This window comes from Herpailurus yagouaroundi, unplaced genomic scaffold (genome assembly GCF_014898765.1).
Source record: "Herpailurus yagouaroundi ecotype Mexico unplaced genomic scaffold, PumYag 188, whole genome shotgun sequence".
NCBI classification, from domain to species: Eukaryota; Metazoa; Chordata; class Mammalia; order Carnivora; family Felidae; genus Herpailurus; species Herpailurus yagouaroundi.
The window spans coordinates 39,597,252-39,622,861 of NW_024412419.1; the positions used below are offsets into that span (position 1 = coordinate 39,597,252).

The window sequence follows — 25,610 nt, forward strand, 5'->3', positions numbered from 1 at the left end:
CCTTCCCCACTTGCTCTCTCTCTCAAAAATAAACATTTCAAAAAATAAGTACTAAAAAGATCCTCTAAAACATGAGTTATCTTGAAATACAAAGAATTAGGTACTCCTGTCAGGCACTCTTGCTCTGTTTACACATAACTTTTCCTTTATTTGGCTTTCTGTAGTTACAAGAAAAGTTGGCTGGGAGAACATTTCACTAGGTCAGTAAAATGGATGAAATCCTGAGTAACAATAAAAGCTCATTCATTCAGTACTTGCTATGTACCATATACTGTTCTAAGCATTTTATGTATATTCATTTCCTTAAGGCTCACAACAGCTCTTTGAAGTATGTTATATCCCTATTTTAGAGATGAGGGACTTAAGGCATAGAGAGGTTGAGAAATTTAACCAAGCTTACACAGCTAATAACTGGCTCCAGAGTCCCTATGTCTGGCTCATAAGAGCAACAAGATAAGTGACACAATATGATGGGCAGTAGTTCTGCATAGGTGAATTGGCCTTATGTTAGGTGGATAATCTTTCTGGGGGAAAAAAAACAACATTTAAAAGTCCAGTTTAACAAATTAAGGTATAATTATTTCATTTTCCAAAAACATCTGTTAATAGATCTTTAAGCTCTTCTAGTACACTTTATTGAGATATACTTTACTTAAAATACACACATATTTAAAGTACACAAGGCAATGTGTTTTTGTCAGGTATATACTCAGCAACCATCATAAATAAAATGCCAGATATTTCCATCAACACCCAGAGTTTGCTCATGCCTCTTTACAATCCATCCCTCCCTCTACTCCTGTCCCCAGCAACCACTAATCTGCTTTCTATCACTATAGATTAGTTTATATTTCCAGAAATTTTTGCAAATAGGGAATCATACAAGTAGGTACTCATATCTTGCACTAAGCATGATGACTTTGAGATTCATCCGTGTTGTGTATATATTGCTATTTTGTTTCTTTTTTGTTGCTGAATAATTCTACCATATTGATATACCAGGTTTTGTTTATCCATTAACCTATTGACAGACATTAGGGTTGTTTTAGTTGGGGGCTATTACAAATAAAGCTGCTATGAACATTCATGTACAGGGCTTTGCATGGATATATGTTTTTGTTTCTCTTGAACAAATACAAGTGAAATGGCTGGGTCATATGATAGATGTTGAATGTTTAAAGAAATTATCAAACAGCTTTGTAAAGTTGTACCATTTTAAATTCTAACTAGTAACATATGAGAATTACAGTTGTTCAGCATCCTTACCCACATTTGGTATTTTTAGTCCTTTTAATTTTAATCATTTCCAGTGATAGTGTAGTAGTATCTCATTGTGGTTTTAATTTGCATTTACTTAGCCATACACACACACACACACACACACACACATACACTCTTTGAGGTGTCTGTTAAAATCTTTTGCCCATCCATTTTAATTTGTGTTTATCTTACTGAGTCATAAGAGTTATATATATATTCTAGATACAAGTCTTTGTCTGATATATGAGATGGGAATATTTTCTCCCACTTTATGGCTTGCTTTTCATTTTAATTTTAGAGTCATAAGTAAATTATGTACATTATAACAAATCAGAAATAATTCAGAGAGATACTATATATATTAGAGAAACATTTTTAAAAATTTTTTTTTTCAACGTTTATTTATTTTTGGGACAGAGAGAGACAGAGCATGAACGGGAGAGGGGCAGAGAGAGAGGAAGACACAGAATCGGAAACAGGCTCCAGGCTCTGAGCTATCAGCCCAGAGCCTGACGCGGGGCTCGAACTCACGGACCGCGAGATCGTGACCTGGCTGAAGTCGGACGCCCAACCGACTGCGCCACCCAGGCGCCCCCAGAGAAACATTTTTAAATATTCATCATCCTTTCTAAAAAGTTTATCATTTACAGTTCTTAAACTCAATATTTTTAGCCAAACCTTTTTAATCTATACACTTGTTCTGAAAATTAACCTGTAGAACCTTTAAATTCAATTTTTATGGAGTTTTTAATTACAAAGTAATTTTTTTTGCACAAATTAAAACAGTACAGACATATGCAGAGAGCAGAATGTTAAATATTGTCTCTTACTCCTTTCCTAAACTCATATCCCAAGCCCCATTAAGTGTGTATCTTTTCAGATTTTTTTTTCCTATGGGTATTGAGATATACAAGATCAGACTGTCAAATCACACTAACACAAATCAGTAATATTACCTAGTATCAAGGCTTTCTAAGTATTTCAAGGATACAAGCAATCAAGCAACTCTAAAGAAGCAAAGATCTCTAGGACATGAAAGATGGCTCCTCAGACCTGCATCTCTAACCCAAAATAATAGATAGATGAGGTTTCTAAGTAAGGATCACCTCACACAGTGTGGGTATTTAAATTATGAATCATTTTATATACCCTTGCTTATGTGACATTCTTCATAGAGCTATGCCTCATTGGTCCTGAATTTATTTACTGTAGATCATCCTTAGCCAGGAACATCTTGCTAAGGGCATTTCAAAGATAAGTTCCTATTCTTTTAGCCAGTATCATTGGTCTCTTTTCTCAAAGGTCCAGAAGTCACCTACCCTCTTCCCTCTCCCCCCACCCCCAGAAAGGAAGTGAATGGATTGCAGCCCAACTCCTTTAACTCCTCCCTTACAATAAATACAAGTGAATATATTTATTTTTTGGTTCTGTGTTGTGTTTTTATACTAAAATTGGATTTGAGATTGATCAACAGATAGGTACTCAGGTAGGTAGGTAGATAGAGTTCTACATCTTGTTTTTTTCCCCTTAATATATCATGGACTTTTCTCCATGACAGTACATGTGGTTCCAATTCATATTCACTTAAGTGGCTGCATAGGAAGTACAATTTTGACGTTCCATGATTGGTATCATATTTATAAACTAGTAAATTTCTTTTTATATATATATGAAATGTATTGTCAAATTTGTTTCCATACAACACCCAGTGCTCATCCCAACAGGTGCCCTCCTCAAGGCCCATCACCCACTTTCCCCTCCCTCCCACCCCCATCAACCCTCAGTTTGTTCTCAGTTTTTAAGAGTCTCTTATGGTTTGCCTCCCTCCCTCTCAAACTTTTTTTTTTTCCCTTCCCCTCCCCCATGGTCTTCTGCTAAGTTTCTCAGGATCCACATAAGAGTGAAAACATGGCATCTGTCTTTCTCTGTATGACTTATTTCACTTAGCATAACACTTCCCAGTTCCATGCACGTTGCTACAAAAGGCCATATTTCATTCTTTCTCATTGCCAAGTAGTATTCCACTGTGTATATAAACCACAACTTCTTGGGGCGCCTGGGTGGCGCAGTCGGTTAAGCGTCGGACTTCAGCCAGGTCACGATCTCGCGGTCCGTGAGTTCGAGCCCCGCGTCAGGCTCTGGGCTGATGGCTCGGAGCCTGGAGCCTGTTTCCAATTCTGTCTCCCTCTCTCTCTGCCCCTCCCCCATTCATGCTCTGTCTCTCTCTGTCCCAAAAATAAATAAAAAACGTTGAAAAAAAAAATTAAACCACAACTTCTTTATCCATTCATCAGTTGATGGATATTTAGGCTCTTCCCATAATTTGGCTATAAACTAGTAAATTTCAATAAAAATACATTTCAACTGTTAGGAACTTTAGATAGTAGTATAGACCTCAAGGATACATGTGGTAAGTTTGGTGTAGATTATTTATTGAGGTGAGGAACACTTTGAGCAAAAGTTCTGGAAGTTAATATGTGAATATGACTATAGCTTTGAGTGGCTTATCTGAGCCTTGTTTAGGGATCCTTGCTTGTGATCATTTTTGTACAACTATAGAGGACTGTTGCCCACCACAGGTAAAGATGGTTTGTGGTTCCTCTCTGTGATTCCCAGATGACCTGAGAGATACAGCTAGAATCAGTAACTATCTTAAAATAGACTATTTCTTGAAATTGTCTGCTATAAAACACAAAAATGCCAGGGCCAGATATCTTCTCCCAGCCTTTCAATACAGATCATTTCCATAAAGTCCAGACTCCTACTGGTGACCCAGTAACTTCCCTTTCAGAATATATTCTGGACTAAATAAGAATATACTACCATATTAAATAGTAGAGCCTTACTAAATGTTTTCATACTGAAATTTCATTCTAATTAGCAAAAAGTTAGTAGATACTCTTGCAAGCACTCAGGAAATTAAGATTTGAGATGGTATGTGAAGTGATATCTAGTTACAGATTGAAAATATTACCTTAAATGTTTAATATATCTTCAATCTTCCCTCCCTTTATTTTATTCATAGATACCACATTGAATGAATAAATATTGAGCTTTTACAAATACTCTTTGTAAAAGGTATATGGGAAGTAGTGATATAGTTTGAATTGCAAAGGATTTCATATTATGAGGGAGGTTGAAAATAAAGATCTTCTGAATCATAGGATAATTTCTACTGAAGCTGATACTTTGATTTGAATGCAAACAAAACTCTGTCCTTAAACTTTTAGTTCAGACTAAATGTGTTAAAAATCATGAAAGCTATTTTCAAATTTAGAGGTAGACATTTGGGGTCACTGTGTTGTAAAACAAAATATTATTTATTTTTCTGGAGTAAAATATATGCTTAAAAAATATATAGGCTCAATATATAGCCTAACTTTCAGGTTTATAGGAAGTAAAATGATAAAAAAGGATATGGATTTGTGAATTTTCAGATTCTGGATCTATGTTGGTGGTATGAGTCTAAACTTTGAACTATTTAATCTTTGTAACAAGATTGTACTTGGTTTCAGATGACTGGGAGTGGAATATTAGACAAAAATAGATTTTGGGATCTCTGCATCATGTTTTTTAGCTTCCTGGTTGTTGCACGGTCTCACCATTTGGGGAAAGTCCATGCTAGAAAACTGAAGCAATTAATGGGGGAATATGATCAGATTTCTTCACCAAGTTCCCAGCCTGATAAAGGTAAGTTTCCATTCACCTCTTCATTGATTTCTGCATGATATGTGGGCTTTGGGGACTGGCTTCTTTCATTTAGCATGCCTTCAGGATTTATCCATGTTGTACCACATATTAGTACTTCATTCCTTTTTACTGCTGAATAATATTCCATTGTATGAATATACCACATTTTATTTATCCATTCATCAGTTAATGGACATTGACTTGTTTCTACTTTTTAGCAGTTATGAATATTGCTACTGTGAACATTTGTGTGCAAGTTTTTGTGTAACCATAGGTTTTCAGTTCTCTTGGGCATATACTTAGGAGTGAAACTGATGGGTCATACAGTAACACTGTTAACATTTTGAGGCATTGCCATACTGTTTTTCTTTTTTTTCTTTTTAATTAGGAAACATTTCCAAGGTTATTCATAAAATTATTAAAACAGCAAAAGTTGATTTACAGAGCCACATGTCAATAACAAAACAGGAAGGTGATGAAACGTTCAAGAGACATCTTGAAAAGTTTCAAAGAAGTATATACCAAGCTAAAAATCTGCAGTTAAACTATGGTTGCATAACAGTTTATACTCATTCCTACATTTTCTCAATAAGTTCTTTCTTATATTTGCCTTTCTCTTTTCCAACTTGTTGAGATTTGGCTCTGCATTCAAGATTTTTTTTCTGATGAAGAGTGCCTGGGTGGCTCAGTTGGTTAAGCATCTGACTCCGACTCTTGACTTCAGCTCAGGTCATGATCTTACGGTTCATGGATTCGAGCCCTGCATCAGGGCTTGGGATTCTCTCTCTCCCTCTCTCTCTTTCTGCCCCTCCTCTGCTCCCTCTCTCTGTCTCTGTCTCTAAGTAAATAAACTTTAAAACAAAAAAAGAAACAAAGTCTTTAAAAAAAAAAAAAAGGAATTTATTCCTGCTCTTTTCCTGTTTTATCCTGCTGATAACCACCTTGTTTGGGTAAATGCGTGCATGGACAGTTGTGGCATTACCTTCTCACATTGAACCTGCTCAATGTAGATGACCTATTTCTTTCTAAACACCTGGACTACCTTGCTGATTGCTGACCTTTATAGTGTCCTTGAACCTCCTGAACCTCATCATCTGTGTGGATGGGCATGGAGCAGACCTTGTACTTCTGCCACCATTCCTTGGAGATTGGGGAAGACATGATCTTCCTGCGCATGTGCAAGGGAGCACTGAAGTGGCATTTGGGGGTTTTGCTGTGGTCCGAGGTCACAAAAGGGTTGAACTTCATCATGATGGTCTACCTGGCTCCAGGCAGGCTCAGACCTGTGTGCTTGGGGCCAGAAGTCCAAACTATTTTTCAAAATAGCTGCACATTTTACATCCCCACAAGCAATGAATGAAATGACCCATTTTTCCACATCCTTGCCAATACTGAATCTCACCTGTCTTTTTTATTATAGCCATCCTTGTGGGCATGAAGTATCAATTTCTAAACATAAAAGTGGACAAAATGGTATAACGAACCCTCATATACCAGCATCCAGCTTCAACAGTTATCACCATCTTTTTCATCTTGCTAGTGACTTTGTAAAAGCAGCTTTATTGAGATATAGTTAACATACAATAAACTGTACATATTTAAAATACAAAATTTGAGTTTTGACAGATATATGTGTATACCATCAAATGATCAATACAGTAAACATATCCAGACTCCATAATGTGCCTTTTATAATCATCCCTCCCATCCCTTCCTGTCTCATCCCCAAGCAAACACTGTTACTGTACGTTAGTTTGCATTTTCTAGAGTTTTCTGTAGACGGAATCATATGTTATGTACTCTTTTTGTCAGGCTTCTCTCAGCATAATTATTTTGAGATGCATCGATGTTGTTGACTCTATCAATAACCAATAATTCTTCCCTTGTTACCACTGATAGTATTTCACTGTATGGGTGTAACACTATTGATAGTTCCATTCACCTGTTGATCATCATTTCTGTTTTTTCCTTTCTGGGGCTATTACAAATAAAATTACCATAAATATTCATGTATCATTCTTTGTAAGGACATATATTTCCTTTTCTTTGGGGGACATACTGAGGAATGGAATAACTAGATCGTGCAGTAGGTGTATGTTTAACTTCCTCAGAAACCAGCAAACTGTTTGCTAGTGGTTGTAGTATTTTCTATCCCTGACCAGCAGTGTGTGAGAATTCTAGTTGTTCCGTATCCTCACCAACTACACTGCTGGTGTCATTCTTTTTATCCCAGTCATTCTAGTGAGTGCGTGGTGGAATTGCATTGTGGTTTTAATTGACATTGACCTGATGACTGTTGATATTTTTTCATGTGTTCATTGGCCCTTTGTATATATTCCTTTCTGAATTGTCTGTTCAAATCTTTTGCCTATAATCAAATATTTGTTGTGTTATTCTCGTTAGAATTTTTGTACTATTTAAGTTGAATAGGAGCTAAATTTTCTGATTCACCAAATTAGACTTCATTTAGACTTTATTTTTTGATCTAAAATTTCCAGAAAACGTAGCTGATCATTAGTGACTCTGGAGTGCTATGTCATGCTTCTTTCTTTCTGTTAAAGGGAAGAACATTCTGTTCTCCATGGGTATGCCACCTCCTAATTTTTAGAGACAAAGTATATGATCAAAACTACATAGGACATGATCTTGTAGTAAGGATCTTTTCTGCTACGTTTGTACTTAATGCAGGATTTGAGGTAGGGGAAAGAAATCAGAAATAGTGCTGCCCCCACCAAAAGAATCAAACAAGCCAACAAAAAATTAGTGTCTCTACTTTAAATTTCTTCTAAAACTTTTCTCTGCATCAGTCTGACCCCCTCTCCGCTTTCACCTCCATTCCTCCCTTAACCCTCCCACCAGTACTTTAATAGAGGACAAACCAGAAGACATTCTAGAATGCTTTTTTTTTTTTTTACCAATCAGAAGTAATGGAATGAAATCCAAGCCCTGGACAGAAGATACAGAACTCTGTTCCCTCATCTTCCCTCATGCCCTATACAAAAGAGTAGTTTCATCTCGTAGCAGAATTTCCAATTTCCAGCATTCCCAAACCATTTTATAAACATCCTTTTATTATTAAGTCTTATGGTACTCTAGTCAGGTAAGTAAGCATATTTATTTTATTTTGTTTGAGTAAACTGAAGATTTTAAAAATTACTCTCTATGGTTCTATTACTTCTCTTAAAAAACAATATACAAGAAACTGATTAGTCAGAACTTCAGGAAAACTATGAAAACTATCAGCCACCTATCAGGGATGTGTGGCCCTTAACCACACATCCCTATATGCCTTACATTTTTAGCCATACAACAGAACCCTATATGTCATCTGCTCTCTGCCCTCTTCATCCCACTTCTGAGAATGATAAACCTACTTGTGAGTGGCCTGGGAGATATTTGACTATCCTAATGTACCATTTTGGTGTATAATGTCATGATATTTAACTTCTTTGCTGAATTAGGTTTTAATTTGTCTGGGCTTCTTTGTTTTGTTTTTTGAAGCTCTCTTCAAGAGCAAAGGAAATATTCAGAATACAATAATCTAGTAAGAAGAATTTTCTCCCATCTTCTCTACAGAGAACCCCTTGTTGTCAACCTAATGAAGCATTCAAAGAAGACATATGACTCTTTTCAAGATGAACTTGAAGATTATATCAAAGTGCAGAAAGCCAGAGGCTTAGAGCCAAAGACTTGTTTCAGAAAGATGAGAGAGGACTGTTTGGAAACTTGTGGGTACAAAGAAGAGGTTGATTACAGACCGAGGCATAGAATGTTTGATCACAGACTCTCATCTGAGACTGTCCAGACCTACCCGAGATCGTGCCCTATTTCACCAAAGGTGGAAAACCGGTTACCTCAGTGGCTACCAGCTCATGACAGCAGGCTAAGACTAGACTCTCTGAGCTACTGCCAGTTCACCAGGGACTGTTTCTCAGAAAAACCAGGACCCCTGAACCTTAGTCAGCAAGCGTATAACTGTCGCCCATACAGTGTGGAATCTGGAGTTTACAAGCGTCTCTCCTCAGAAAACAGTGCCAGCGCCCATCAAGCCGGTCATAAACAGATACATCAGCAGGGGAAAAGGCACCCAGAGGAAGCCAGAGAAAAAGTAGAGGAGGAGCAGCCCAAGCATAGGAGGAAAAAAGGTTATGAGGAAAAAGATTTAGACAAACACAAGAACTTCCAAAGAAATCTAACACAAATCAGGGTCAGTACAGAAAAGCTTAAGAATCGAAAGGAGAAAAAAGGTCGAGATGTGGCCTCTAAGAAAGAGGAACGTAAGCGTAGAAAAGAGAAAAAGGAACAAGGTAAAGAGAGGACAGAGGAGGAAATGCTTTGGGACCAGTCTATCCTTGGATTTTGAAGATCCTGAGTTGGTTCTCCTGAGGTTAAATTGAAAAAATAGTTGAGGAGCTTGGTTTTATGATGTCCATGTTCATATCGATTTTTTCATGTGAACAGGTACTTTAATTTCTAACAGGCCGAGTGAACCGAAAGTATTTAATGTGGTTACTCTCCAGCACGGAAATTACTTTTCCTCATTTCCTGAGAGCATCCCTACATTTTTCTTCTATATAATGTAATTTTCCTTAATGAGAGTGGCACTGCTTTTACTCGTCAAAATGCTATGATAGTAGAAGTATTTTTCCCTTGGGAGGTCACTTATTTTAAATTGAAGTATTAACGGGCTTTGCAGAATCTATTTCTTGATTAGGTTTGTTTTAGTTGTGGGTGGGATATTTTTATATTCATTAGTTTTCTCTTTGACACAATTTAGACTGAGTTTTTTTTTCCTTTGTTAGACCTAACTTGCAGTGTATTTTCTAGATTGCAAAGTGGAAAATGAAATACATTATAATAATAATAAGCTAAGGTTACATATAGTTTTAAAAGTTTCAAAGAGTCTTGATATAAAATCAGTTTATATTCTGGAAATATTTATAATAAAGTGTTCTAATTTCTGCATTTTGTTGTTCTGTGTCAATTATATGTTTCCATTCAGTGATGATTTTCTTTTGGAAGAGAAATAATGGAGTAGTTATACTTGCGAGGAAGATCTTTTGGGTGGGTCACACTTTACAGTTGTAAAAATTCTTTACCTTGCTTATTCATATTTCAACCCACTTTTTAGGATAGAAATCCATTAATGACCATAATTTTTCCAAATAGTTGAAATTGATAATTCCCTTTTTTATGTAGAAAAAAATTATGGCCTGGGAAACTGAGTCCCAGAATCCAAGTCTCAGCTATGCCATCAAGTTGTTATGTGACTTTGGGGGAGTCACTTAACTTCATTTTCCTCGTTATCAAATATGACTAGAAAGATTGGCCCCTAAAATGCCTTGGATAGCAAGATTCTGTGATATGAAAACTCTTTTTGCTTTCCACAATGCTGGGCTTACATGTCTATTTTAATATTAACTTTAGAATTATTTTGCTAAAAGTGATTTTAGCTTATATGCTAAAATACATATAAATATTTATAGGTGTGTGTGTGTGTGTGTATATATATATATATACACATATATATGTTATATGAGATATATATATGTATCATATAAATCACTCCATATATTCCCCACACACACAGCCATCCTCTTGCATGTAACCAGTCTCCCTACCCTTGCTGGGCTGCTGCCTTACTCAGCCCTGGCCTTTCTCTGGATCACCACCCTGCCTAGCCTCCTACCTGCCTAGGCCCCAAGTAGCAAAGAAGGAGAGAAGGGGAAGAGGAAGGAAGAGAGGGTAGATGACCCATTTTATTTTAAACTAATGACCACAAACCTCCAATCCATTGAGTTTCCATAGTAAGTTTCCCACTCTCAAAGACACCACTTTTAGATTCTCTTCCCTCAAAACTTTCCCTTCCTAGTGCCTCCCATAAGGCCTCCTTTCTCAGCTGATGACCTCACCTCACACTCCAGTGAGAAGTCTTCAGAGGGGATTATAACTCATTATGGTACCACCAGACTGATAAACTTCCCTCAGGTAGTCTGTTCTCTGTCTTCCCTCCTGTTACAGTTAAGGTGTCCCTGCTCTTAGTAAAGACCACTCTCTCCCCTCATGCACTGGATCCTACACCCTTTCACCTCCTCAAGGTCTTCATCTCTCCTGCACCATGAGTCTCTCCACCTTTACTGGATTATTCCATTAGAATGCAAACATGCTTCTGTTTCCCCTCTACAAAAAACAGTAACAACTCCCTTGACCCCCATATCGTCTTTCAGCTACCTCCTTTCTCTTTCACAAAAGAACTTGTCTATGCCAGCTGTCTACACTTTCTCACCTCTCATTCTCTCCTCCATCTCTTCCATCTAGTTTCTGTCCCTACCACTTCCCTGAAACTGTTCTCGTCAAAATCTCCAATGACCTCCATGTTGTCAAATCCAATGGATATTTTTTATTTGTATTCAGTTCAGCCTCTCAGCAGCTTCCATCTGGTCAGCACCTCTTCCTTGAAATGCCCCTCCCTCAGCCTTCATAGCACTGCATTTGCCTGATTTTCCTTACCTCCACAGCTCCTCCTCATGGGCCTCTTTACTGGTTCTTTCTCCACCTACCTCGAAATGCATCATCATGTATAGTGCATCAGGGACCAGCTCTAGACCATCACACATCCTAAGTGATCTGATCCAGGCCCATGGCTTTAAATGTACCTGTATATCGATGTTGTAGACTACGTGTTCCCCGCCCACCAAATTCATATGTTGAAATCTAATCCCCAGTGTAATGGTGTGTGGAGGTGAGGTCTTTGGGAGGGAATTAGATCATGAGGGTAGAGCCCTTAGGAATGGGATTAGTGCCTTTATAAGAAGAGGCCAGAGCTACATCAGCCACCTAGTCTATGGTAATTTGTTATAGCAACACAAATTATCTAAGATACCTCTAAATTTCTATTTCTAGGCTACATCTTCTCCCTGAGTTCTAGATTCATAGCCAACTGCACTTGTTGATATTTCCACTTGGAAACCCAAAAGAGTACTTGCTTCCCTCATCACCAGGCGTTCTTTCCCGCCTCTTCACCATCCACTCATCCCCATCTCTGTGAATAACAATACCAACTCCATTGTTCAACCTTTCCTCTCCTACATCAGGCCCATCAGTAATTGCCCCTGGTTATACCATCACATAATCTCTCCTATTGTCCACTTCTCTGCATCTTCGTTGACGGCCATCCTATCCCAAACCATCGTTTATCCTTGCACTAAACAGGACAAGTAAGTCTGCAAAGAGCTGCAGAACTGGAAGAAATCATCATGGGTTCTGAATTGGTGAGTGCAAAACAGGCACCAGAGGCACCCAGCAACCTATGACTGTTATGGCCATCTAAGCCCTGAGGATTTCAGAAATACCCAGCAAACATTTCCTTCAGAAGGACAAAACCCTGCCTCAAAATGAAACAAAACAAAAAAATCTGCTGGGTTGAGAAACCAAACTGAGCTGGGAAGTAACACTAGGAGTAAGGAGAAGAGAATGTTCAAACAGGGAGCAGGAAAAGGTCCCAGATGAAACAAAACCCAGAAACTGCTGTAACAGCAAAATACAGCATCTAAGGTTCTCACCTTAGCAGGTAAGACCTGTAGGCCAATAGGAAATAGAGCAGATTTTTCTGAAGCGAGCCTTAGCCCTGAAAGGCAGAGAAATAGTATTTTGCACCCTTCACAATAACAAAAGAGGGAGCCCTGAGCTGTGAAGCTATGAAAGGTACCCTAGGTCATTCCTTTTTCATAAAGGAACCTTCCAGTAGTCAAGGTTAACACATTTCATTTCAATCTTGGAAAAGAGGAGAAAGTGACCTAGCCACACATAAGGTATTACAAGAGAAAAAATGAACTGCACATATTTTGACAAGAAGACACCAGAAGAATTCAGACACTAAGCAGATGAAAACTCTGACCTAACACTTCAAACAGGGCTGAAGTGAGCATAGACAATATAGAAAAAGAAAATAAAGCATAGAAAGGAGAATAATGAGGATAAGGCAACAAAAGTAAGGAAAAAAATACAAAAGACCTGCAAAAAGGTGATTAAGGATAAAAGATAAACAAAGGAGACTCAAATACACTTGGAGTCTCTAAGGAAGAAAACAATCAGTGAAGCAGAACAGACACTTAAAGCTATGTTTATTGATGTGTAATTTGTGTTTATTAATGGCAATATGTGTGTGCATTTGCAAAACAGTTGCAGGTGTGCATGCAAAAGGTGGTTGACTTATTTAGGCAATGCATGCAGCGTTCTGACCCTGGGCAATAACTCCCAAGACAGTTTTGAACTTTCAGATCTGACATACTTGGTTTTGAACTCCAGTTGTACACTTACAAGCTATGTATGGCACATTCTTTGTTGGGGCAAATGGCAGCGATAATTCTTCCTCCCTGTACCACCCCTTAGGTAGTCCGTTCCCGTACTGCTGAGCTTGGCCGTGGGACTTGGCCTGGCCAACGGGAGAATAACAAATATGATGCAAGCTGGATTTGGAAAAGTGCCTGTGCTTGCTACTCGTGCTACTTTTGGAACTCAGCCACTGGGTACAAACCCTGCTGAATAATGAGAGCCTCGTGGCCATGTCTCCATCACTCAGCTGACATTGAACTGACTCCTCCTCTTCCCCACATACAAGGCACCTTGGTCATCCAACTCCCACTGAGCCAGGCCAGCCAGCTCACAAAATTGTGAGAAAACTTCTTGCTGTTTGAAATCATGAGCTGTTGGGCGGTTTGTGATGCAGCAAAAACTAACTTACATACTGTGTGATTTTAGGTGAGTTTCTTAATCTCTCTGGGTCTCAGTTCTCTCATCAGTAATATGGCGATGAGACAAGTACCCTTGCAGGGCTCTTCCGAAGATTAAATGAGAAGATATATGTGAAGTGCCTGACACGCCATAAAATACTCAGCATAATAAAAACAAACAACCTCCGCAGGCTGGAATGGGGCAGTCCTCAGGCTGAGCACACTGCTTTAGTATTTTGTAGGCAGTCCTTATGCCCAGAATGCCAGAGGAAAGCATGCGAGAGAGCTGGCAGCTGAGACCAAGGTATGAAGGTGCATACCCTGGGTCGCAGCACTAATCATGGAGGAAAGAGGGTGCACTCTAGGCTTTCCCTGCCACCTGCCCCCAGGCTATCTGCCCTGGAAACGATGGATGCAAGGGCACTCGGGGACTCGGCTGGCTCTTCCAGGAGCATAAAGTATAGACTTCCATGGGCAAGAAACAAACCAAAGAAAAGGACAATTCTCATAGGCAGTGTGGATATCCAAATGTATCGTGGATTGCCTGGACACCAGAGACCCTAATAACAGTCTGGTGCTGACTGGGCTCTGACTCACAACAGACATTTGACATTCCTGTACATCTCATCCTCACAGCTACCATAAAGGGAACTTCCATTGCTCCCACCATTTTACATGGAAGAAAGCGAGACTCTTGAGAACCACTCAAAGTAATTTGTCCAGGGTTACCCTGGAGCCCAGGCCTGTCTCCTCCCAGATTTGAGGTTTGAACGCCAGCCCTTTAGGGCAATAGAATCCAGGAGAAGGTGTGGTGGGTGAGGGTAGCTGGCAGATGGGTACTGGCTGGACTTCAGAGAATCTAGGGTCTTCCTGGAGGGGCCAAGAGTGAGGAAACAGTTTTACTATAAACTTTGAAGGAAAGGAGGAAGTTACTTCAGCATGTATGAGGGAATATGCTGAGAATATGAGGGCACAGAAGGTCTCGTGAGAGCTTTGAAAAGTAAGGTTGAAGGGCTCAGAAGGCCTCATAGAATATGCAGAGAATGTGAGGGCACAGAAGGCGCTGGAGTCCTTGAAAAGTAAGATGATAGTCTTGGTCTGATAGGAAAGGGGTAACGGGCTGTTTCTAGGCATAAAAAGAGGACATTGGACCAGATGGTCTGGAAGATTTCCCTCCAAATGGGGAGAATGGAGCCACGCACCATGAAATTTCACACTTTATCATGAGCTGTCTGTCAAGAGATGCCACCAAGAAGATGAAAATGTAAGGCAAGAGTGGAGATCTCACACCCAGAGAACCAGCAAAGGAGGGGCGCCTGGGTGGTTCAGTCAGTTAAGCATCTGACTTCAGTTCAGGTCATGATCTTACGGTTCATGGGTTTGAGCCCTGCATAGGGCTCTGTGCTAACAGAGCCTGGAGCCTGGAGCCTGCTTCGGATTCTGTGTCTCCCTCTCTCTCTCCTCCTTCCCTGCTCGAGTTCTGTTTCTCTCTCTCAAAAATAAGTAAACATTAAAAAATGAGAGAGAAGAACCAGCAAAGGACTCATCTGCAGAATATAGAAAAAATGCAAACTATGCACCAGAAAAATGTTCAAGAGACCTCGACCAGAACTTCGCAAGAGAGTGGGCCATCTAGGTGGCTCAGTCAGTTAAGTAGCTGACTCTTGATTTCAGCTTAGGTCATGATCCCGGGGTTGTGGGATTGAGCACCCCGTGTTGGACTCGATGCTGGGTGTGGTGGAGATGGCTTCAGATCCTCTCTCTCTTGGGGTGTCTTGATGGCTCAGTCAGTTAAGTGTCCAACTGACTCTTGATTTTGGCTATGTCATGATCTCACAGTTCGTGAGTTCGAACCCCACATGGGGCTCTGCGCTGACAGCGTGGGGCCTGCTTGAGATTCTGTCTCCCTCTCTCTGCCCCTCCCCAACTTGTGCGCGCGTACTCTCTCACAAGAGAGCAACCCCCCAAAGCCAGGAGATACTAGGAAAGGTACTCAGTATCGCTGGAAACAGGGAAATGCCTGTTTTTGTTTTGTGGTTTGTTTTCGTTTATTCTGTCTGAATTTCACTTTAATTATTATAATTAGATACAGAATTTAATTCCAAGCATTAGAAAGAATCAGAAGCACCCAAACACTTCTGGGGGAGGAGTTCAATTGGTAAAACCTCTTTCAAAAAATATTTGGTGTTGTTGTGTTTGATAAAGCTGAGTATACAATGCCATGTTAAAACAGAAATTCCACTGTGAGGCAAACAACCTCTAGAAATGCAGACTTGTGGGCTAGGCTAGAAACATGCATAAGCCCATGAATGGATAAATGATCTGTGATTATATATATTTTTGAATAGAATGGAATACCACACAACCATGAAAAGGAACACATTGTAGTGAAATTCAGAAGTGTGTTGAACTAAAGTATGCCGTATGATTCCGCTTAGGTAAAGTTCAAACACAAAAACTGAACTATCATTTTTTGAGATGTCTACTTAAGTGATAAGCTATACGGAAGGACGAGATTACCACAGAAGTCAAGCTAGTGCCCCACAGTTGGGATGAGGAGGAAAAGGAGCCAAACTTCTGAGGTGTGGGCGGCATTCTGTTCACTGACCTGAATGTAGTTGGCTGGACATTTCCTTTGTGATAAATCATTGTGCCTTATATTTGTGTTTTGTGCATACTTTCTGCATATGTGTTTATTTCGCAATTTAAGAGTGGCGTGTTTTATTTAAAATGTTTTCAAAATAGGGGCGCCTGGGTGGCGCAGTTGGTTAGGCGTCCGACTTCAGCCAGGTCACGATCTCGCGGTCCGTGAGTTCGAGCCCCGCGTCGGGCTCTGGGCTGATGGCTCAGTGCCTGGAGCCTGTTTCCGATTCTGTGTCTCCCTCTCTCTCTGCCCCTTCCCTGTTCATGCTCTGTCTCTCTCTGTCCCAAAAATAAATAAACGTTGAAAAAAAAATTTTTTTTAAAATAAAATGTTTTCAAAATAGACTCGAAACAGGATATGATGATGTCGATTAGGTTAGAGACGGATTGCATTCCAAGGTGGCTTAAGTGTTCCTGAATCGCCTTAAAAACTGTGATGGGAGAGCCTGGCTCTGTAGGACGATGAGGTCTAAAACTCAAAAGCCTGAGACTAGGGAAGGGGCATGGCTTGCTGCTTCCCTGGCTCCCAGGGGCCTGGCTGAGAAGGCTGAGCAGTGAGAATGTTGGACTTCTCCTGGAGCTCAGAGTGAAACTTGCACCCCGCATGAGACTCCTTACTTCCCCTCGAGAGTCTAGCCAGTGGCCTCTGCTCTCCGTGGGCCCACAGGACTTCTACTTACCACGACCTCAAAGACTTGGAAGCTCGAGATGAGGGTTCCATCCGTTTGTGGAAATTGCTCTCAGTAAGCTAGTGAGTTCCAGGTAAGAGGTGAGCCAAACATGCGGGCGGCATGTGGCGCTAGTTGAGAGGGAGGACGGCTGAGGTGTGAACTGGAGGAGGGGGCGGGGAGGCCCGGCTGAGGCAAGTGGGACTTCTTGCATCTGGGCTTCCTAGTGGGACCCGCACATTGACGATAAAGTGTCCGGGCCTTCCTTGGCTTGTGTATTCATTCAGCAGTATTTATGAAGCATCTACTTTATGCCCCACACACTTCGAGAGGGTAAGGAACTTATATTTGAGTGTTGGGGATAGAAAATGGATCAAATTTCAAAAAGTTAAATTGCATTTATATCCTTGCTACTCAACGTGTAGTCTGGGTCCAAGCAATGCCAGCATCACCTGGGCCGTCGGTAGAAATGCAGAATCTCAGGCCCCATTCCAGACCAGTGATTCAGAATCAGCTTTTTAACAATATCTCGAAGCCCCGTGTTAGGTCATGGAAAATGCCACGCAGAGCAACAAAGTAGGGAAGGGGCATAGGGTGGTGACACCGCATCTAGGCCTAGGAAGGCGGAGTCTTCAGAAGGAGATAAATAAAGAGCTTTGTTGGCTTCAGGTGGAGACAGACAAAGGCCCTGAGGTCAGGGCGTGCTGGCTTGTTCCCCTCCAGCCTGGAGAACGGTGTAGCTGGAAAGCAGGAGCACTGGGGTTGCTGTCACAGAGGAAGCCGAGACCGCAGGGCAGTGGGACAACCAATAGTGTCTGTACTTCTAGGCCCTTCTGCGTGAGGGAGGGCCTCTGATGGATTTTGAGCAGAGGAGTGACTTTTAGCCAGGATTACATTATAGTTAAAGGATTAATTCTGGCAGCCGGTTTGGAAATAGACTCAGTAAGCAGGAGCTGGGAGACCAGTTAGCAGCTGACAGGCCTGATTTGTTATGCCCAGAATTCGTGATCCCCAAAGACCACTAGGGAGCCAAGTCCGATGCAAAAGCAAAGAGCCTTTATTCGAGCTAGCTCGAGCTCAATCCCCTACCTGCACCAAGGACACAGCAGTGAGATACCAGGGAAAGAGAGCGAGTTTCAAAAGGACAAAGGTTTTATTGGGGCCTGGGGGCAGTTGGTGAGGTAATGGCTATGGCCTCAGCCGATTGGCTGGGGAAGGGTCCTGGGGAAGGGTCCGAGTCCTGTTAGGCAGGTGAGGGGGGGTTACTCAAGGGGAGGAGGTGTGGTCAAGGTGAAGGACACAGAACAAGATGGAGTCGGCTGGGGTAGGCCCGCCCTTTCAGATTCAGCAGAGATGGGGTCTGGCCCGGGGAAGGAACCATTAGAGTGAAGAGAAGTGCTCCAATTCGGGGTGTATTTTGAATGTAGAACACGGGGGACCAACTGACGTGCTGTGTGTGCCACATGAGAAAAGCAAGGGAGCAGCGGGGTCTCCTGTGGCTCTGGTCTGAGCAGTGGAAGGAGGAACAGGAATAAAGGACACAAAGAAAGAGCCTGCCGGAAGAGCAGGCTCCCCTAACTTCCCACAAGTTCCTCGGAGAAGCATGGACCGGAGTCTCCTGGGTCTGGGGTGAGAGCCCTATGGCAGAAGGAAATGCCTTAGAGAATTTGATTTCACCTGCACATTATTTTGCAAATTCTGCTTTCTACTGTATAGTGTAGCCACATTTGTCTTAATATACAGCACCCCAGCTAAGAAAACAAAGCCAGAGAGGCAGAAACGAGGCAGAGAAGAAGTAGGCGGGGACGTGACGACCTAGCAGACTATGGAGAAAAGTAGTAGTTAAGGTAAGGACTCAAGAATGGCCTGAACAGAGGCTCTGTGGCCTGAGGGAGCACAGCTTTTACAGAGAGGCTGGGGAAAATGGGGGACAGCTAGTTGTGGCTGGTACTTGGAGACTGAGGAATAGGTAACAGACCAGACGTGGGTGGCCTAGGGGACTTACTAAGGACTATTTTAGAACAATAGTAAACACGAGGGTTTGGCTGGAGGAGGTATAACCAGACTGACTTTTAAAAATTTACTCCGAAAAAAAAATAATAATAATTCCTCTGGCTGCTCCCTGGAGCATGATTGAAGGGTGTGTTCAAGTGCATGAAGGCTGATTTGTAGCGCAAGTGAGAGAAGACGGGGCTCAGACGAGGGATGGAGCAGCGAGGCCGGAAGCCAGGGGTATATTCCCCAGGGTGTTTAGTAGGTAAAATAGGCCAGACTTGATGGGTCTCACGATACAGACATTTTCTGCCGGCACCTGTGTCCTCTTCAAGCAGAGCCTGCTTCGCTCTGCTCAACATCCCTTCCCCCACCGTCCGCCTCCCAGGACACGGCCTGGACCTCTCCTCTCCTTCCCAGCCCTTGTCGTGGCTGTTTTGCATATTGAGGGGGCAGGGGTATTGTCCGGCCATCACACAAGACCGCAAGCCTCCCCAAGGCAGAGAACATGTCCGTTTAGTTCTCATACTTGCCCAATACCAAGCGTAGCACCTGGCTGAGGGTGCACGCCCAACTGGGCTTGTGTCATGGACGGGCAGACAACAATATCACACCAGTTGGCACCTCGCACCACAGGGGGCACTGCATATGAGGAAACCGGGACCCTGATAGAATAAGACAATCGTGCAAGTCAACACATGAGCAAGCGACCAGCCTGGCTCCAGATCCACATCTGCCTGCGGTTGTCACCTGGCTGAAGTCACTCCTACCAGAAGTGAAACCCAGCCCCAGCCCTAGCCTGTGGGATAAGTCCTCCCCGGGGGGATGGGCACCCTATAACACACTCTGGCACTTTCCTCTCTTAGGCTGGGCTAGGCACCCTGGGATCTTAACTGCCAGCCTGTACTAGTAAATCCTTCACCGGCCCAATTTTCACTCTCCTCATTCTTCCATTTTGAGGAAGTGACCTGCGGCCTCTCTGAAATTATTTCATTTTGCCAAGATCCAGAATTGATTTAAACCCCCCCCCCCCCCCGCAAGGGGCATCCGGGTGGCTCAGTCAGTTAAGCTCCCAGCTTACGCTAAGGTCATGATCTCAGGGTTCGTGAGTTCAAGCCTCCTATGAGGTGAGTTGAGCCCTGCATCAGCTGAACATGAGCCCCACTTGGGCTCCACTTTCTCAGCATGGGATTCTCTCTTTTTCTCTCTCTACTCCTGGCTCACTCACGCCCTCTGTCTCTCAAAAAAACAAAAAACACCCTCCAGAAAACATTGAATGCCTCTCCTGGCAAATTCAGTCTCGCTTTAGGTTCTATTTAGGGAAGGAGGTTTCCCTCCCGACCAATAACATTTTAGGGCCAGACCGGCCCGACCTTCTCAAAGATGAGTGAGGGTCCTGGTCCCACAGCCCAACCTCTGGGTGTGCACAGCCATGCGTGGGCCCAGAGCACTGGGTGTGTGCGAAACATTGCTGCTTTGTTGGTCAGCTAAAAACTAGGAGCACCTACATTTGCAGGGATCGCATTTTGCTTTTAAATCACAGTCCACACCTGTTCTGTCACAGCAAGCGGTCCTCTTTAAAATGAGGTAAACCCTTTGTGCACTGAAATAGGAAATAGATCTAAATACATTGTTTGGGAAGAAAAGCTGAGTTGAGAACCAGAATGCACCATCTGACCTCACATCTGTTGGATTAGAATTTAGATACGAAGGCTTCAGGAACACAGTAATATACCCAGTAGTTATCTCTGGAGGGGGAAGCCGGGGAAATGTGACTTTGCAGAGTATAACTGTCGCTGTGATTTGGTTTTTTGGTTTTTTGTTTTGGGTGTTTACGTTTAGCACAAACAGGTATTTATTTTGATTAAATGGAAAGACAAGACACAATGAGGTAGAATGGATACAAGGTCTCCAAACAGACCACCCGTAGCCCATTAGATGCTGCCGTGTCATTCCAGCCTCCCTCTGAGAGTGTCATCGCTAACAGCCACCGACCAGTCACTCTGTACCCAGCACAGTTCCAAGCCCTTCATTTGTAACCACGCTTTAAACCTCACCACGCCTGTAAGCTTGGTACCACTATCGGAGTGGTCAAGTGAGCAGGCTCTGGACCCTCTCCACGTGGGTTCAAATCTTGGCCCTTCCACTTTCTAGCCATGTGACCTTAAGTTATTTAAACTCTCTGTAACTCAGTTTCCTCATTTGCAAAAAAAAAGGAATAATGATAGGTCCACACTTACCACAATTAATAGCATCTTCCTGTGTTCTTTCATGCCAACTATGAGGTTAAAATACAGACACACGCACGCACACATGTTTATATACATACACATAGTGTGTGTGGGAGAGAATATTTGATGACCCTTATTATTTCTTGGGGCATAAGCACAGGGTCAAGCCAGTTCTGGTTTTGTAGAATTTTTGAGCGATTCTAGTTTAAATTCGTTGCTTGGTATGTTTTTGTTTTCTCATAAATAACTCCATTTTCTTTTTTTCATTACACAAGTAGTAGTATTTATGACCAAAAAAAAAATCACAACATACAATTAAGAAAGACTAAAATTATCCATAATCCTCAAACCTAAGGATAACCACTGATAAATTTTACACATTCATTATGTATTTCCAATCCTCAAATTTACACGGTGTTTTAAGACTCATTTCCTTAGTCTGTTGTATTTTAGGATTCTCAGCCTATGTCAAAAATACACACTTTCAATATCAATGGCTACCTGGTATTTGTAGTATATGAGCATAACATAATCTCCGCTAGAAATTTGAAAGCTCGATCTTTTCGAGGACAAAGAACACATTTGTAGCAAAAGAATGCATTTAACAGAAAGTTATTCCTCTATCTTCCTTAGCAGAGATTCGTCCATAGTCAACAGAATGGAAAATTCTAGGATCTATGACTCTTTGCAACATGAACTTGAGGATTATGTTAGAAAGCAGAAAGCCAGAGGATTACAGCCAGAGGTTTGCTTTAGAAAGATGACAGAAAACTCTGCGTGCAGAGAAAGGGGACACGCTCCACCCCAACCGCTAGTGGGGGAGTGGAGACTCCCCTTCAGGAGGTCCCATGCCGTCTCCAGTTCCCACAAAAGGCAGAGAACAGTGGGCAACCAGTTACCCCCGGGGTCTGACCTACATCACCCCAGACAAAGACTGGAATCTCTAAACCACTATCAGAAAAAACACGACCATTTCTTCAAGAACCTGTGGCTTCCGAGCCCACCTGTGCAAGGAAAGCCCCCCGACCCCCATGCTGCACAACGCAGAGAAGATACCAGCCGCCTGCGGGAGGAGGGTTACACCAGAGCCTATCAGGCTGGAGATCAAGATCGAGGCCAGAGAAGGTCCAGGGAGGAGGATGGCAGAGGAGGACGCAGCAAGGAGAAGCAGGTAGAGGGGAAGACGAAGCATGGCGAGGATGGAGATTCTCACAAAAACAAGAAAAAGGCCAAGGTGCAGCCAGTCAGCACAGAGAAGCCCAAACACAGAAAGCATAGCAACCAGGACACCACAAAGGAGGGAAGGAGGTCCCAGGGAGGGAAGCAGCAACCGGGCAAAGAAAGCACGCAGGAGAGGGACTTGTGGGATGAAGCTATCCTCGGCAGCTGTTACTGATGTTGGGGATTTGGGGCCCCGATATGAAATGACTTGAAGCTGTAAGAAAGGCTGGATTCAATGACATTGAAGCAATTCAGTGGCCACCACCTCGAAGAAAATGAAACTTGATCCCCACCTCAGACTCTGTTAAGATATAAAACCCAGATGGTTTAATGAGGTAAATGTAAAAGCTAAAATATAAAATGATGAGGGGGCACCTGGGTGGCTCAGTCAGTGGAGCATCTGATTCTTGATTTCAGCTCAGGTCATGATCCCAGGGTCATGGGATCGAGCCCCAGTGTCAAGCTCTGCTCTAGACTTAGACCCTGCTTGGGATTTTTTTCTCCCTCTCCCTCTGCCCCTCTCCCCTGCTTGCTCTCCCTCTCTCTCTCTTTCTCTCTCTCTAAAATAGAAATAAATTTAAAAATTTAAACTATTAGAAGAAAGCATAGGAAAATTATTTTTAATCTTGGAGTGTGAATGGTCTTCCTGAATGAGACGCAAGAGTCAGGGTCCATAAAAAAGAAAAAATAAATGTGTTTGCAGAAACATTTAAAATCTGTATAACAGGGGCACCTGGATGGCACTGTCAGTTAAGTGCCTTATTTCGGTTCAAGTCATGATCTCGAGGTCCATGGGTGCTAGCCCCATGTTGGGTTCTGTGCTGACAGCTCAGAGCCTGGAACCTGCTTCGGATTCTATGTCTCCCTTTCCCTCTGCCCCTCCCCTGCTCACTCACTCTCCCTCTCTCTCTCACAAATAAACATTAAAAAATAATTTAAAAAATGAAAAAAATCTGTACAACAGAAGGGGCTTTTTTTTGCAAAAAAAAAAAAAAAAAAAGATAAACATTGTATATATGAATAGAACACCTCCAAAAAGATTTGCTGAACTGTTGGCTCTGGGGACAAAAACCAACTGAGTAGGGGACAGAGGTGGCAGGCAGGTAGACTAACTTTTCAAAGTGTTCATTTCTTTCTATTTTGAATTTTGTAATATCTGAGACTATTACCTTTATTATTTTTTTAAGATTTTTATTTTTACTTTATTTTTTAAATGTTTATGGGGTGCCTTGGTGGCTCAGTCAGTTAAGCGTCCGACTTCGGTTCAGGTCATGATCTCACAGCTTGTGGGTTCGAGCCCTGCGTAGGCCTCTGTGCTGACATCTCAGAGCCTGGAGCCTATTTCAGATTCTGTGCCTCCCTCTCTCTGCCCCTCCCCTGTTCACGCTCTGTCTCTGTCTCTCTCAAAAATAAATAAACATTAAAAAAATAAAATAAAATAAATGTTTATTTTTTTGGGGGAGAGACAGAGAGAGTGAGCGGGGGATGGGCAGAGAGAAAGGGAGACACAGAATCTGAAGCAGGCTCCAGGCTCCAAGCTTTTGAGAGAAAGCACAGAGGCCTACGCAGGGCTCGAACCCACAAGCCGTGAGATCATGACCTGAACCGAAGTCGGGCCACTTAACCAACTGAGCCCCCAGGCGCCCCTCGAGATTTTTTTATTTTTAAGTAATCTCTACCCCCAACGATGGACTGGAACTCACAACCCCAAGGATCAAGAGTCCAATGCTCCACTGACAGAGTCAGCCAGATTCCCCAAGATTGTTACCTTTTAAATAAACAAATATTTTTTTATAGGCAAGAAACACAGTGGGAAAAATATTTGTAACACTCTATATCTTTTGTGTCAGTTATCAAATAATTGCCTCTTTGCCCCTCTGTGAAACTGGATGGTGGAGACTGCTCTCCTTTGCCAGTTAGCTTGATGCTATAGTCTCGGCCAATAGGGGGCGCTGGAAGGACATTGTAAACTGGAAATAGGAGGAACTTTTGTCCCTTTTCCCAAGGTTGCCAGTTTCCCTTGGCAATGAGTCCTTGTCTTTGAGGGTGTGATCTAGGTGCAGTCCATGACTTCTGACATATTTCTTTGTCCCGAATGAGCTGCTTGACCTGTGAGGATTCTCCCTGCAGAGTCCGAATCTCAGTCATGCGGAGAGTCCCTCTTCAAAGTTTCTCACTTCCTTCCATGTTTACCTCCCTCAAGGGCCAAGGGTGGGCAAACTGCAGCCCACAGGCCAAATTCAGCCCCCTGCCTGTTTTTGTGCTGCCCTCCATCTAAGATTGGTTCTTACATTTGAACCCCAACTAAGCAAAATGCTATCCCAACAAAATGGATCCCATTCTTCTCATTAAAGAACTTTATTCCAAAGTTTTTGCTCACTTACTATTATATTTTTAATTTTATCAAGACAAAGATTGTGGAGGTTTGCATTCTGTATTGTTACATATAAATATTCCACAAAGCCTAAAACATTTGCTACCTGGCTCTTTACAGAAAAAAATTGCCAATTCCTGCCTCATATAGAATTGATATAATTCTATCAATTAATAAGAAAATATAAACAACCCAATAGGAAAATAGGCATCTACCTATCCACTTAGTTAACAGATATTGAATGCCAGTCATTATTCTAGGTACTAAGATAAAGCAGAGGATGAAATATAAATGAAATACAAAGATGGAAAGAAGAAAGGAAAGCTTTATTGATATATAAAATGGAGCTCATTTCTTGGCTTAGGTCATGATGAGTAGATAACTCACCTGGCGGTAGGTCTGGAAGGACTTTGGGAATCTTGCAGGTTCTGGGAGTATTCATTGTTTGCTGGTTGGTACCATCCCACAGTTGTAGAGCAAAGAATAAATTTAACCAAGAAGGTCAAAGACTTGTACACTGCAAACTAAAAAATATTGCTGAAGGAAATTAAAGATTTAAATAAATGGAAAGACATTCTGTGTTCATGGGTTAGAAAATTTAATATTTTTAAGACGGCAATCTACAAATTAAATGCAATCCCATCAAAATTCCAACAGTCTTTTTTTTGCATAAATGGAAAAGATGATCTTCCAATTCATATGGAAATATAAGGGGCTCCAGATAGTTAAAACAACATTTAAAAAGAATAGCAAAGTTGGACAACTCATACTTCCAGATTTTAAAACTTACTACAAAGCT

The 25,610-nt window shown here is 41.8% G+C and overlaps 2 protein-coding genes across 3 annotated transcripts; both read left to right on the forward strand.

The window, feature by feature from the left end:
- The first annotated feature begins 4,836 nt into the window (after positions 1 to 4,836).
- Positions 4,837 to 9,915, forward strand: KRCC1 (lysine rich coiled-coil 1). Of its 2 annotated transcripts, none has more exons than XM_040496826.1 (2): positions 4,837 to 4,950; positions 8,452 to 9,915. In XM_040496826.1, the coding sequence occupies exon 2, from the start codon at positions 8,549 to 8,551 to the stop codon at positions 9,311 to 9,313; it is 765 nt and encodes a 254-aa protein (XP_040352760.1). In that variant the 5' UTR covers positions 4,837 to 4,950; positions 8,452 to 8,548; the 3' UTR covers positions 9,314 to 9,915. The 2 variants fall into 2 exon arrangements, with proteins under 2 accessions (XP_040352760.1, XP_040352761.1); XM_040496827.1 differs by having other exon boundaries at positions 8,527 to 9,915.
- Positions 9,916 to 21,874: 11,959 nt separating this feature from the next.
- LOC121044536 (zinc finger matrin-type protein 1-like) lies at positions 21,875 to 22,612 on the forward strand. Its single transcript, XM_040496889.1, has one exon. It carries the CDS (start codon positions 21,875 to 21,877, stop codon positions 22,610 to 22,612), a length of 738 nt encoding a protein of 245 aa, XP_040352823.1.
- Positions 22,613 to 25,610: the final 2,998 nt, after the last annotated feature.